We start from the raw sequence: 13,595 nt of genomic DNA on the forward strand, positions 1-13,595 counted from the left end.
AAACAGCAGGGAATGAGTGGTAGGGATGACTGGAGACAACAGAACTACAAGTGCAGATTCTCCAATTTAGGAGGATCATTCAGTCCAAGGGGTCTTCTTTTCCTGCTTTAATTTGCTTTCCTCTTTCTAGGAATAGTTTCACACTATGTAAAATGAAATCAGTAAATGGAGAATTAGTTGGCTTTCAGAAATCACAAAATATTATTTCCTGGTCCCCTGAAATCTTGCAATACTTATTATTGCAATTACATGTTGCCATCCAACAAAACTGTTTTTGATCAGATTTCTTCGTAAGAAAAAGACGGCCTATTTTTAATTAAATATTCTATTTATGGCCCTAGTGTTTGAAAACAAAACTTAGCTGAGATTTTCTCAGTTGATTTTTTTGGTAGAAAATGAAATGAAAACAAAACTGGTGACTTTCCTTCATTATTTTTCTGTGTGTAACATTTTATAGAAGGCAAGATGAGTTTGCTACTACGCTAAAAATGTATTTAATTATGTGTTTAATTAATGTTTAAAAATGTATTTATTTAACTAAAACTAGGATGTTTCCAACATTATGAACAGTACGTAGCTTACCTTGAAATGAAGACTCTCTTTTATTATGATTTTCCGAAGTCTGATAATAGAATCGGATTCTTCTGTAGCATTCACAAAGTGATAATCTTGGATTGCTGGGAAGCCTCGCTTATTCAGCAGCTCTCTAGTAATTTTACTCATGCAGGCCTTACGTTGCATTTCATCAGAAACATCTAAATGAGTGCCAACAAGAATGACGGGGGATGTTGAAGCTCGAGCCTGTTAGTAAGATCCATACAGTTGATTAACTCAATAGGGAATGTTGATGTTATTGTTTTATATCCACATAAAATGTGAGCAATTTAGTCAAAACAATCAATACAATATAAAAAGCAACTGTTTCTCCCTCTTTAAATACACCTCTTTTAAATAAGTTCGAAATCTGAAATACTATTTCATGTCTTTATTCAGAGTAAGTTTAAACTGCAATCCCATATAATAGACTTGACTGGATAAGGCAGTAAAAATGCATCAGCCTATAAATACAAAACGTATTTTTTAACATACAGAGAGCAGTCTTTCAAAATAGAAATATTAAAAAATCAGCCTTTTCTAAAAGGAAGCAGTGTAGATCTGGATTTCATAATTGCAGATTAATAACATTGTCAGTAAAAGAGAGAGACAACTGCATTTTTCATTAAAAGCGCCCAACAAAATGCAAAAACAAAGGGTTCTCTGCTAGTCATCAGCGGAACAGTGCAGCAATGAAACACCAGCAAGTACTGCATAGCAAAGGAGAACACACCAGAAATGGTCTTCATCAACACTTAACTGACTGTAACCCTCTGTCCTGTATCACTGCTCGAGGTGAAAAGAGTGAAAAAGACAAGTTTAACAAACAGGATCAGTATACAAAATCTTTATGTAATTGCATTGCCCAGCCATGGCTGACCATCATACAAAAGGAAAAGACAAGTAACACTCACCAACGGGTGATTCCATCAAATGAAAATAAAACATTTAGAGCAAAAGAAAAATATATAGGCAGATTCTCAGACCAATTTCCCTACCATAGTCCTAGAATCATTCCTATTAACAATAGGATGCTAAGCATACACTTAACAGCATGATTTCAAACCTGCATCTAGTCAGTTTTAAATTAGTCAAATTCTGATTTCCCCAGAATTTACAATGGCGTAAAAGAAAAAGCAGGTTTAACTCGTCATCACTTTAATACTACCCCTTTCTTATTTTTACCAGTCAATTCAAAATATTGCCAGAACATACCAACTATTCTTCTGCACACCACTCTGTACCATTTTAAGTACAAAATGATGCTGATCATGTCTTTGTACGTCTACAAATATTTTCATATCCAATACATGTTGTATTTCAGCTCTTCTTTCATCTTACTAGTTTTATTTGCTGAAGAGCTTCTTTCCTCTTCCCTTCTCTAAAAATATTTGTGGTTAATTTGCTGTTCACCTATAGCTCCCTGGAAAGTGGAATTCCATTCTGTACATATTTATGGCTTACCTTGATGTTAAAAAGCCACGGCTTCATAGCATCCACTTCTGCTTGTCCTTTGCTGAGATCATAAACAGCAAGATATAAAGCTCTTTGGGTCATAAAATGAGGATGGGTACTGTAGAACTCTTCTTGTCCTAATGATAAAAAATTTCCACTGCTTAGTACTTCCCTCATTGAACATCTTCAGATCACAAAAAGGCAGCAGAACACTTATTCTCAGATCACTAATCCACAAATGAAATTAATGCTTACAGAAAATTATCTAAATTGACAGGAAACCTGTAATAACTATGAATTTTAGATAGGTACTCTGTGGTAGCTCATTGACTGAAGTCAAGTGTTGAAATATGTAAGCTAGTTTTAAATGAAGAAGTGTATGATTTAACAACTGGATAAACATGGTTGCTGCAAAGACAACTTGAAAGGTCATGATTCTTTTAAAACTCCAGTATTGAATTTTTCCCTCACTCCTTCCCTCCCTCCCTTCCTTCTCCCCTCCCTTTCTCCTATCCTTTCAGCAACTTCAAAATAAGACTCCTAAGTTCACGATTGATTAAGCACTTAAAAGCACAACTGAAGCTGGACATTCAGCTTGAATGTTGCTCTTCTGTGCTTACCCATTGTGATGTAGACTGTATTTAGATGATCATGGACCAATGTTTAAAAATAACTTTTCTATAGTCTAAAATACCCCTCAAGTTTAGAAATGCTTCTGGAGTCCCGCAAACTTAGAAAGTTTTCCAAAACCCCAAAGTTCAAAGACTCCCCCTAAGTGCTTTGTTTTCTGTGACCTTATGAAACTGATACTGTAGAGCCTAGAGAGACCCAGGCTATAAAAGGGAGAAACAGAGTTGAGTGGAAGATGATTCTTCTGGTGACTACAAGCACTTTCTTCCTATTCTGAAATGACACTTCTAGAGTACTATGGTTGAAACGAGTGGTCAGACCACATCTGGTGATAAGAAATTCCTGAGGCTTTATATTAAATTTGAGGGAATCGCTACCAGTTTACAGAATTCACTAGTTTATAAGTGGTCACTTGACTTTTGGTGTAAGTTTGCATAATTCTACTGTCCACAATTTGAAGTTTCACAGGCTGACTCTAAGAATAAGTAATGCATTAATGTCTTAGAAAAGACAATAGTAAAAGACAACAAGCCCTTGAAATACCTCCAAAATCCCACACATTTAATATAAGCTCTTTCTTCATTTTGCCTTTCCCTTGAATGATCCAGTCTTTTACATCAATGCCTACTGTGGCTTTTGGACACCCTAGTTCTGTTCGTCTGCATTTCATTAGTTGTTGTAGCAGGGTAGTTTTCCCACTGCCAGTGTTTCCAACAATCATGAGCTTCATTCTGTTATAAGGTACAGCCTTCTTCAGTCGTTGTTGAAGAAATCTGGCATAAAAAAGTTTGCAGAACTCAGAGAAGTGTATAATAAAGAAAAATACCAACAGAATTCAAGACCAAGGAAAAATCTAAAACCGTATCATTTTCTTCAAATTTTCACTATCTGTTTGATATTACTGGGATTTTAACAGTCTATTCTAATTTCTGATTTGAAAGTTAAAGCTTAATTCAGAATATGTCTTTTTTTGTTTTGTAATTACCCAAAAATGTGCTCTGTGCAATGCACTTGGGAACACAAGAAACACATTAGAAATAATTGATAAGCAACATTTATTGCACGGTTTATAGAAGCACCAAATTCAAGAAGTAATACTATTATATTCTAAATGACTATAATCTATTTTATGTGTGTGTGTTGATATGATATGATGTGATACCTTCCATAGAGTAGCATGCTGGATTTCATATGACAAACCAGCACATCTTTTCAAAAGGATATGTTGTTTTCTTAATGCTTACTGCATATCCCAAGAAAGCAAAACAAGAATATTCAAGAACAATAGGGCAACAAACCTGATAATGTCTCTGGCTTTGCATCCCACATGTTTGAAGTCTAAATTAAGATGGAGTCCTTCCAAAGGAAGATCCCAGATTTTGGACAGTCTTCCCATTTCATCTGGAAAGAATCTCAAATCGGGATTATGACTTACATCCAAAGAAGTCAAGTTCTCTAGGAAGCCAATCTGAGGAGGAATCTAAATAAAAGAACATTTAATGGGCAATTAAACATTAAAAAAAAAAAGTATGAGCATGAATACATTAAATATTTAACAAAACTAGGTATTATTTTTACCACTGCAGCTTAAGTTTTTTTAATAAACAGGCCTAGTATCCCACACTAATAGACAAAGGACTTCATAATGAATTCATTATACAAACTGATTATATGACACATTCCAGACAGAAAAGCTTAATAGAATATGGTGATTTTTATTCACAGGAGGTACTATTTGCACTTAAATACCATTTTACTAATAGAATTTACAATGATATGAGAGGTGACATGAAAATCAAATGAACATTGAAAAACTGCATTCAACTGAAAAGTGATTTCATTTTCTTTAGGTAGAATTTTACACTTTACCTCCTTTAACTTGTTGTGGGACAGGTGTAGCTTTTCTAGCCTAGACCATGCACATGCCTTTTCGCTCAAGTCCAAGACATCTATTTGATTATGATTAAATAACAGCTCCCTTAAGTTTAATGATTTCCAGTGCATTGGGCCAGGCAGGCTTATGATCTTGTTTTGGCTTAAATCTACTGATCGCAAACTAAAAACATGAAAATAAAAAAAGAGAAAAGTTAGCAAATGAAAAAATAAAACTGAGATTAACTGGAACTGTATTAATTTTTAATAAATAAGTGGAATAGATATCAGAACAGACAGTTTTCTGACAGGAATGTAGATAGAAGTAGAGAATTACTACTATGAGCAAAGGTAATTAAGATGGTATTATAAGTAGGTCTTCATTACCTCAGAAAAAAATATAAACACATACGATTGATTTAGTATAACATTCTTTCAATGTATTTGTCTGTGAATGAAATTGCCTGGTCATGAAAATAAACATCCACACTGCACTGTGTAGATATGTTTCAAATAGTAAATTAAAAAGTCACTTTAAATAAGTGTACATATTGTGATAATAGTCCACTTCCTTCTTCTTTCTACGATTTGCAGACATGCATGGCTCTGTTCAGATTAGTAGAAGACACAGATAAATATGGTACACACTCCTGTAGTGCAAATATTCAGTAATTCAACTATAAACAGTATACTTAATAAACATTTATACCCAGGTAACAGAGAATAGAGTTTAGCTCAGGATTCCAGTTACAGGTGAGTGCAGGACCATGGAGTACACTGTTAAGTGCAATGTCTAACTTATAAGAATAAATGTATTTAAAAAGCTAATTGCAATCTAACATAATACTAATATCTATTTTCATGTGGTTTTTTATAAATTTCAAATTTAAGAAAGCAATGGGGAACTTCCTGGTATTATCTACTTTCTAGAACTCAAGATGGAGCCTCACTAGGTGTCCTGGTTTCGGCTGGCATAGAGTTAATTTTCTTCCTAGTAGCTGTGTTTTGGATTTAGTATGAGAATAATGTGATGTTTTAGTTGTTGCTAAGCGGTGCTTACACTAGTCAAGGACCTTTCAGCTTCTCATGCTCTACTGACTGAGAAGCTGGGAGGGGGCACAGCCAGGACAGCTGACCCAAACTGGCCAAAGGGATATTCCATACCATATGACGTCATGCTCAGTACATAAACTGGGGGGGGTTAGCCAGGGAGCGGTGACCGCTGCTCGGGAACTGGCTGGGCAGTTCAACTACACATGTATTTAAGAACCACCTAAAAAAGAACCTTTCATTTCTGTAAGTCATCTGTTGGACAAATATGCTGTTTATGTTACTGTGGAATATGAAGCATGCAAAAAATCCATGCGACTCCTTATTGATTTGTCTGGGCTGGGAGATGTATAACCTGAAAGCTGTACTTTTTTCAACACATCCATTAAATTTGCTGCTGTGAATATAAACGTTAGCATGCTGAAACATTGTAATATCATGTTAATAATGACATGCTCTGTGTAAATTTGATTAATGCAAGTTCACAAATATGTGTGGATCTGCTCTCCCCATGGTGCCATCAGCACTCATATCTACCCACATCTATCAGATAACTGATCTGATCATGCTTTCCAGGCACTCCTTCCACAATCTGATTCTAGTGACCTGTTAAGGTCAGTAACTTCTATAAGAAGAAGCAGAACTCTGATTTTCACATGAGTAATGCTTTGAAGGTATAGCAAAATAAATGTCACATGCATCTTTATCACAACTCCATCTAGAGGAAGTGTCATTCTTTGAGAATAAATATCTTGTGATATTTGGGAAGTGAAAAACTAATCTAAGTAGCTTTGTGCAAAAGTCTGCACAACTTCTTGAAAAGGAAGAATTGCCAGTATCTTTTTACTGTTGGTTTCAAGAAAATAATAAACTCATTCTGGTCTTCTAAGCAAGAATTGTAGCTTCAGCAGTCAAGCAATATATTTTCAATAACAATGATTTGAATCTGAGGAACAAAATTTCTCAAAAGAATGAAGAAAATGTGACCTATTTGTCTTCAGTTAAAGGCTACTAAGTTTTAGATTTAACCTGTTAGAGAGGATTTCCTGAAAATCAGTAAAACATGCAGAAATTTCTGCTTAAAAAAGGTCTTGGCATCAGATTTTCTTCATCAAGAACTTGACATTAACTTCAATAAATAAAATAATAACTTACTGTGGCAGAAGAAGAATTGCTTCTGGAACATTAATAAAACGATTTTGGGATAATTTTAAGCTTGTTATGCTGGATGACAAGTCAGGTATTATTTCTAGAGCAGAAAAAGAGATTAATCCTGTTACTTTTCAGAACTGTTTAAATTATTTTAAAGACTGGAATCTTCTAAAATCAAAGACAGACTAAGAGGTCAGTCTATCATCTTCTATAAACAGGTCTTTGTACAAGCTACCAAAGGCAGAATCTGAATCTTTTTTTAAAAGCTTATTTAAAACTAAACACCCAAAATGAAAGAAGTTTAGAACCAAGTTAATGTATTGGCTTTTATCACATTACATACTATTATACTTCATCTCATATTGGCATTAAACACTGAAATAATCTTACTTACACTTTACTGTATTGCCAGTATACATGACATTCCCACAATTCACTCAGTGAGTGGTGGGTCTTATGCATATAAAAATGACTCTAATGGTTCAGCTGTGTTTAATGCAGGTATAAGAGCTACCTTCTGAAATACTGTGACAATAACTTCAAAATGCAAGATTTTATGTCTTGAAGACAGAAATAAATTCTGACGGTAACTTATGAACTCCTGCAGTATCATTAAAATCTCATTTGTGTAATTTGTATTTTTCATAGGTAAATTGACACCTTAGCATAAAATATGCTAAGCCACTGAAACACACCCTGGACTCAATTGAATTGCTTAAACACTGGGTTCTAGTGAAGGTGATCTGCCCTGTGGCACCTGAGCTATCTGCACATGGCTTGGAGATAGAACATAGGAGCTATGGAAGACCTGCTTTTTCTGGACCAGAAGCTGTAAACCAAGTGGGATACTTCAGGACATCTCAAATGACACCTGCATTCAGGCAAGTGAATCAAACATTCTATCTTATTCAGAAGACAATGCTGGATATAGTGTGGTAATACTTAGAATCATAGAATCGTTTAGGTTGGAAAAGACCTTTAAGATCATCAAGTCCAACTGTTTAATGTAGCACTGCCAAGTCCACCACTAAACCATGTCCCTAAGCACCACATCTACACGTCTTTTAAATACCTCCAGGGATGGTGACTCAACCACTTCCCCAGGCAGCCTGTTCCAATGCTTGACAACCCTTTCAAGTGAAGAAATGTTTCCTAATAGCCAATCTAAACCTCCCCTGGAGCGACTTGAGGCCATTTCCTCTCGTCCTATCACTTGTTTCTTGGGAGAAGAGACCAACCCACACCTCGCTACAACCTCCTTTCAGGTAGTTGGAGAGAGCGATAGGGTCTCCCCTGAGCCTCCTCTTCTCCAGGTTAAACAACCCCAGTTCCCTCAGCCGCTCCTCACAAGACTTGTTCTCCAGACCCTTCACCAGCTTCGTTGCCCTTCTCTGGACATGCTCCAGCACCTCGACGTCCTTCTTGTAGTGAGGGGCCCAAAACTGAACACAGTATTTGAGGTGCGGCCTCACCAGTACAGGGGCACGATCACTTACTTCGCTAGTCCCGGTGGCCACACCATTTCTCATACAAGCCAGGATGCTTGTATGATATGTATTTCAGTACAGTATTAAACCTGTATTAGTACTAGATTTGCAAGCTAACTTTGAATGATTTCCTCTGCCTTGAACCTTCCCCAACAGTATGTACAATCTCAACTACACTCAACCATTTTTATAGCATCCACTACAAATAGAATCATAGAATCATTAAGGTTGGAAGAGACCTCTAAGATCATCGAGTCCAACTGTCAACCCAACACCACCATGCCCACTAAACCATGTCCCTAAGTGCCGCAACTACATGTCTTTTAAATACTTCCAGGGATGGCGACTCAACCAGTTCCCCGGGCAGCCTGTTCCAATGTTTAACCACTCTTTAGGTAAAGAAATTTTTCCTCATGTCCAATCTAAACCTCCCCTGGTGCAACTTGAGGCCATTTCCTCTCGTCCTTTCGCCAGTTACTTGGGAGAAGAGACCGACACCCACCTCGCTACAGCCTCCTTTCAGGTAGTTGGAGAGAGCGATAGGGTGTCCCCTCAGCCTCCTCTTCTCCAGGCTAAACAGCCCCAGTTCCCTCAGCCGCTCCCCGTCCCCCTTGTTCTCCAGGTCCTTCACCAGCTTCATTGCCCTTCTCTGGACACGCTCCAGCACCTCAACGTCCTTCTTGTAGTGAGGGGCCCAAAACTGAACACAGTACTCGAGGTGCGGCCTCACCAGTGCCGAGTACAGGGGCACGATCACTTCCCTGCTCCTGCTGGCCACACCATTTCTGATACAGGCCAGGATGCCAGTGGCCTTCTTGGCCGCCTGGGCATACTGCCGGCTCATGTTCAGCCGGCTGTTGACCAACACCCCCAGGTCCTTTTCCGACAGGCAGCTTTCCAGCCACTCTTCCCCAAGCCTGTAGCGCTGCATGGGGTTGTTGTGGCCGAAGTGCAGCACCCGGCACTTGGCCTTGCTGAACCTCATACAGTTGGCCTTGGCCCATCGATGCAGCCTGCCCCGGTCCCTCTGCAGAGCCTTCCTGCCCTCAAGCAGATCAACACTCCCGCCCAACTTGGTGTCATCTGCAAACTTACTGAGGGTGCACTCGATCCCCTCGTCCAGATCATTGATAAAGATATTGAACAAGACCGGCCCCAGTACTGAGCCCTGGGGAACACCGCTCGTGACCGGCCGCCAACTGGATTGAACTCCATTCACCACAACTCTCTGGGCCCGGCCATCCAGCCAGTTAAAAAAGCAAGATGAGATATGCCGAGTCAAATCAAATGTCCATCAAGCCCTATTGGAAGTATACTGCTTCCAACAGTGATCAAAAGCAGATGCTTAGAGAACTGTATAAACAAGGACAAGCATATGTGTTATTCTCCTCTTCTGTCCTCCTAAGACTCCAAATGCTGGTGGCTGAGGAATTTTGTGACTTTGAATGGTTTCTAGAAGGTGGATCCTATTTTCACAGATACTTACCAAGAGCATTCATCCTGGCGTTGAACTGCTCCAGTTTTGTACAGCCCATGAAGACATTCTCAGCAAGGGATGAAATATGGTTCTTACTAATGTTTAAAATTTTCAGTTCTTTCAAGCATATGGGTGAACATAAGCATAAAATTTTGTTTCTATGATAACAAGAAGAAAAAAAAAATCCATGTTTTATTCAGAAACTATTAGCAAAAAAGTGAAAGTAAAGAGTATTGATCTGACAATGCTATCCTTACACTGGTAAACCAAAAAAAGACTTGTATCTATATAAAGACTGACCAGTCAGCAAAAATACTGGTACATGTGGCAACATGGACTAACATGACTGATACTAAGATTGTTTTAATTAATTTCGAGAACAAAGAACAGAATGTACTACAAGGTGTCATTTCCTGATTACATACTGTAGCTCAGTCCCACACGAAAAGGACTGTTGCATTTGTGAGTAGTTCTGTTTACTAAAGATGTGTGTTTGCAGGATTATAATCACAGAATGACTATCAATCTAAAAAAAAAGAATGGAATTCCATACAGGGGATACAATTCAGGATGAGTATATAATATTACAAACAATGTATTCTGGGAAGAAGAACACCAGAAAGAGAAAGAGACAAAGATCCTGAAAATACAGAGACAAAAGAACCATGCAGCACTGTTTTGCAAGGGTAATATTGCTAATAAAGTTCAAAATAAAGCTATTTAGAGATGCAACAGGATTTTGAATTCAAAATATTGCTTTTGTAAATTTGATTCACATATTTAATACTGCTTGCTTTAGTTACATATGTTGCTATCTTTATTCTGTGTGAACTTCTGTGTAAAAAATATCACCATCTTATTTAAAATAAACCATGGGAGATGAATGAGACAGTATCTGCAGTTTACAGAGCTATCAATAATAGCATTCTTAAGAATTCCATATAGGTATGAATTTTCTCACTCACTAACAAATATGATAAAAAGTGCTGGTAAACAAAAAATTACTGCTTCTGTCATTTAAAACATATCCATACCATAAATATATGGTATAAAACATATCCATACCATAAACATCCAAACCATTAAAACATATCCATACGATAAACGCAATTCCATGAATCATACTTCCAAAAAACCTTTGGTGAATATGAAATACAGTGGAAACTGTATTCTGTATACAGAAAAGCTAGCTGAATATGTTAGACAACACAGACAGTCCTGTGGATGAATAGTATGGCAGTAGAAAGATGCTGAACTACAACATTTTCAGTATGTTACTGAAACTACAACACTATTAGATTCTACCAAGGCCCACAGATACTCTCGTGTACTTTGTAATACAACACTGAAAATTGTAGCAATTTACACATTTGGAAGATAATGTCAGTGTTCCACTGCTGACTAAACAATCCTTTCCATGCTATAACAGTCATCATTCTGGATGACAAATATATTATTTTCTGTTATGTTTGTTATGCGTCCATTTTCTGTTATGTTTGTTATGAGTCCATTTACTCACCCTTCTAGCAATAGCTGTTCCAGATTTTCAGCAACATTTGCAAGAAATTCAGGAGTGCACACCAGCTGATTGTATGAAAGATTAAGTTGCTTTAGAGTTGGACATCTGAGGTATGGATCCAAAGCAAAGGAAGGTCCAATGTCATTTCGAGAGATATCAAGATTTGCAATACAATTCATTTTCAGTAAGTAAGTCGGAAAAGAAGTAAATCGGTTACTGTGCAAATCCAAGTAAGTCAAGCATTTCAAGTTCTGAAAGAAAAGGATAATTTGTTTTTAAAAAGTTAAATGAAAATATGAGTTTATAGGTTTTAAATTGAGTTATATTTTATACAATTTATTAATTTACTTATATTTCTCTCACTAGGAAAAATAGCAGAAAATAGCAATCATACCAATGTAACCCATAATGTTTCTATTACAGAATAAAATATAAAGCATTCTTCCAAATTAATTAGCTCAGTTTCGTAAAATTTAACAGATATGAATTGCCTGCAGTTGTCGGCTCCATTTACATTATTATGTTACTCAATATAACACGTCCTAAAGCAGTGCTCTGCAGTAAATGACTTAAAACAGTTCCATGAAAATACTTCTATTTCTAGCTGAACATAAATCCACTGAATGAAAACTGAGTGAATGTACGAAGCATGCAAAAATAACACACCCATATTCATGAGTAGTATTGTTATGGGTACATTGTTAGAGACAAACAATTTATTGTAACTAATCTCAACTTGTATTACATAAAATTATGCAGAATTACTTCACACAGTTGTTCTGGAATGTTTGTAAGAGCATTTTGGTGGAGCTCCAGTTTCTCAAGATGTTCCAGATGACTAGTTAAGCAGCTATTCTGGCTGATGGCATCAATGTTCTCCAGCTCATTTGATGAAAGATCTAGTGATTTAATATATTCTTTCTCTGAGATCAATGAAGAAAGACTGTCTGATGGTCTTATATGTGGTGAAAATTTTGAGATGCCTCCTATTAAAACAAAAACATGGGAAAAATAGCATGATTTCATTTATCATGTAATTAAAATTAAGATCAATCAACTTGGGATCTAAAGATGCAGAAAACACTGAATGTTTGGATATTGGTTAAGATCCAAATCCATGAAGACTTCTACTAAGAGACAGAAATTTATAAGAGAGTAGGGAAGAGATGGACGCTTATGCACTGCACAACAAAAGTAGCTTTTGAAAGCTAATAAGGGCACTCATAACATTTCATTGCCTGTTTAATTCTACATAAATTATTTGTGAAGCCCAGGAAAAAAAAATTCCCTATATATGCATTATTTGTACTCCAGTGTAGTATTTCCAAAATGCATCCTCCTCTTTGTAAACAAATATACCATCTGACTAAAATCTTTGCATGCTATGCTTGTGAAAGCATTAAGGATGAAAAATTTGTTATAGATGTTAAACTGTGTAATTTACTTACTAAGGGATTCATCTGAAGGCAAGAATTTTCTTCTTTGTTTCATTAATGGTTCATAATCTGAGCCAGGTCCCTGGAAAGTCCCAGAAGAGAACAAAAAACAGTTATGGACATAGACATCTGAAATGATCTGAATTCACTAAATTTCTTTTTATTGTGGTTTCTTTTTATCAGAACTTCCAGAGGGAACACAAAGAAACTGTACATTTCAACTAAAAATAACAATAGGGCACATCTTTATAAAACTTACTGATCCATACAATATGAAAGAACAGTAGATTTAAAGTGCAATGGAAGTAGTGCACTTTTTGGCAATCTAAAATGACTTTCACTAGGGTGGGGTGATAGGATGGAGCAGGATATTACAAAGAAAAACTTTCTCTAGGGAAGCCAGTCTCTCCAGTTTCCCTTTACAGTCAATGGAAAAAGACAAGCTCCTTTCAAAGGAACCTGACTTTGATTCCACCCATTGTCCTCTTATGTCTTCTTACGGAATCGGTCTCTCTTCATTGACCACAGCAGCACTCTGAAGATTAGCTTCACTAAGGGGTAGTTAAGTCTCTGTGAATAGGCCCACAGTTTCTGTATCAGGATTTGAACATCAGACCGGAAATTTGAGCAATTCACAAGAATATGTACTTTTTACTGATCACAAATTTTTGCTGAAATACACTCTCATCTGTACAGCAATCTGGAGCACAGTAATTGCACAGCAATAGAAGGAAATATTAAATGGCAACAGCGAGACAAGAGCCCATACAGTTACACGACTTTTCCTAACACTTGATTATTAACAATGTTGCAGTAGGCAACACAGATGGACTTATAAGAAGCGTGGAATGAATAAGGATCTGACTTACCACAGAGTAGGAATGTCGCGGCAAAGTAGGAGAACCTCTTTGAAAGTCCATTTC

The 13,595-nt window shown here is 36.8% G+C and overlaps 1 protein-coding gene across 1 annotated transcript in view; it reads right to left on the bottom strand.

Annotated features, from left to right (window-relative positions):
• LRRK2 (leucine-rich repeat kinase 2) overlaps positions 1–13,595 on the bottom strand; it is a 147,318-nt gene that overhangs the window by 23,405 nt on the left and 110,318 nt on the right. Inside the window, exons 22-32 of the mRNA XM_009324388.1 lie at positions 13,542–13,595; positions 12,685–12,754; positions 12,002–12,222; positions 11,237–11,487; positions 9,727–9,875; positions 6,757–6,850; positions 4,549–4,735; positions 3,978–4,159; positions 3,223–3,452; positions 2,059–2,186; positions 583–801 (exon numbers count right to left, since the gene is read on the bottom strand). The exon at positions 13,542–13,595 is cut by the window's right edge and continues 12 nt beyond it. Coding sequence (XP_009322663.1) covers positions 583–801; positions 2,059–2,186; positions 3,223–3,452; positions 3,978–4,159; positions 4,549–4,735; positions 6,757–6,850; positions 9,727–9,875; positions 11,237–11,487; positions 12,002–12,222; positions 12,685–12,754; positions 13,542–13,595 — 1,785 coding nt within the window. The remainder of the gene's footprint in view (positions 1–582; positions 802–2,058; positions 2,187–3,222; positions 3,453–3,977; positions 4,160–4,548; positions 4,736–6,756; positions 6,851–9,726; positions 9,876–11,236; positions 11,488–12,001; positions 12,223–12,684; positions 12,755–13,541) is intronic.

The sequence above is a fragment of the Pygoscelis adeliae genome, unplaced genomic scaffold (genome assembly GCF_000699105.1).
Source record: "Pygoscelis adeliae isolate BGI_AS28 unplaced genomic scaffold, ASM69910v1 Scaffold315, whole genome shotgun sequence".
Lineage (NCBI taxonomy): Eukaryota > Metazoa > Chordata > Aves > Sphenisciformes > Spheniscidae > Pygoscelis > Pygoscelis adeliae.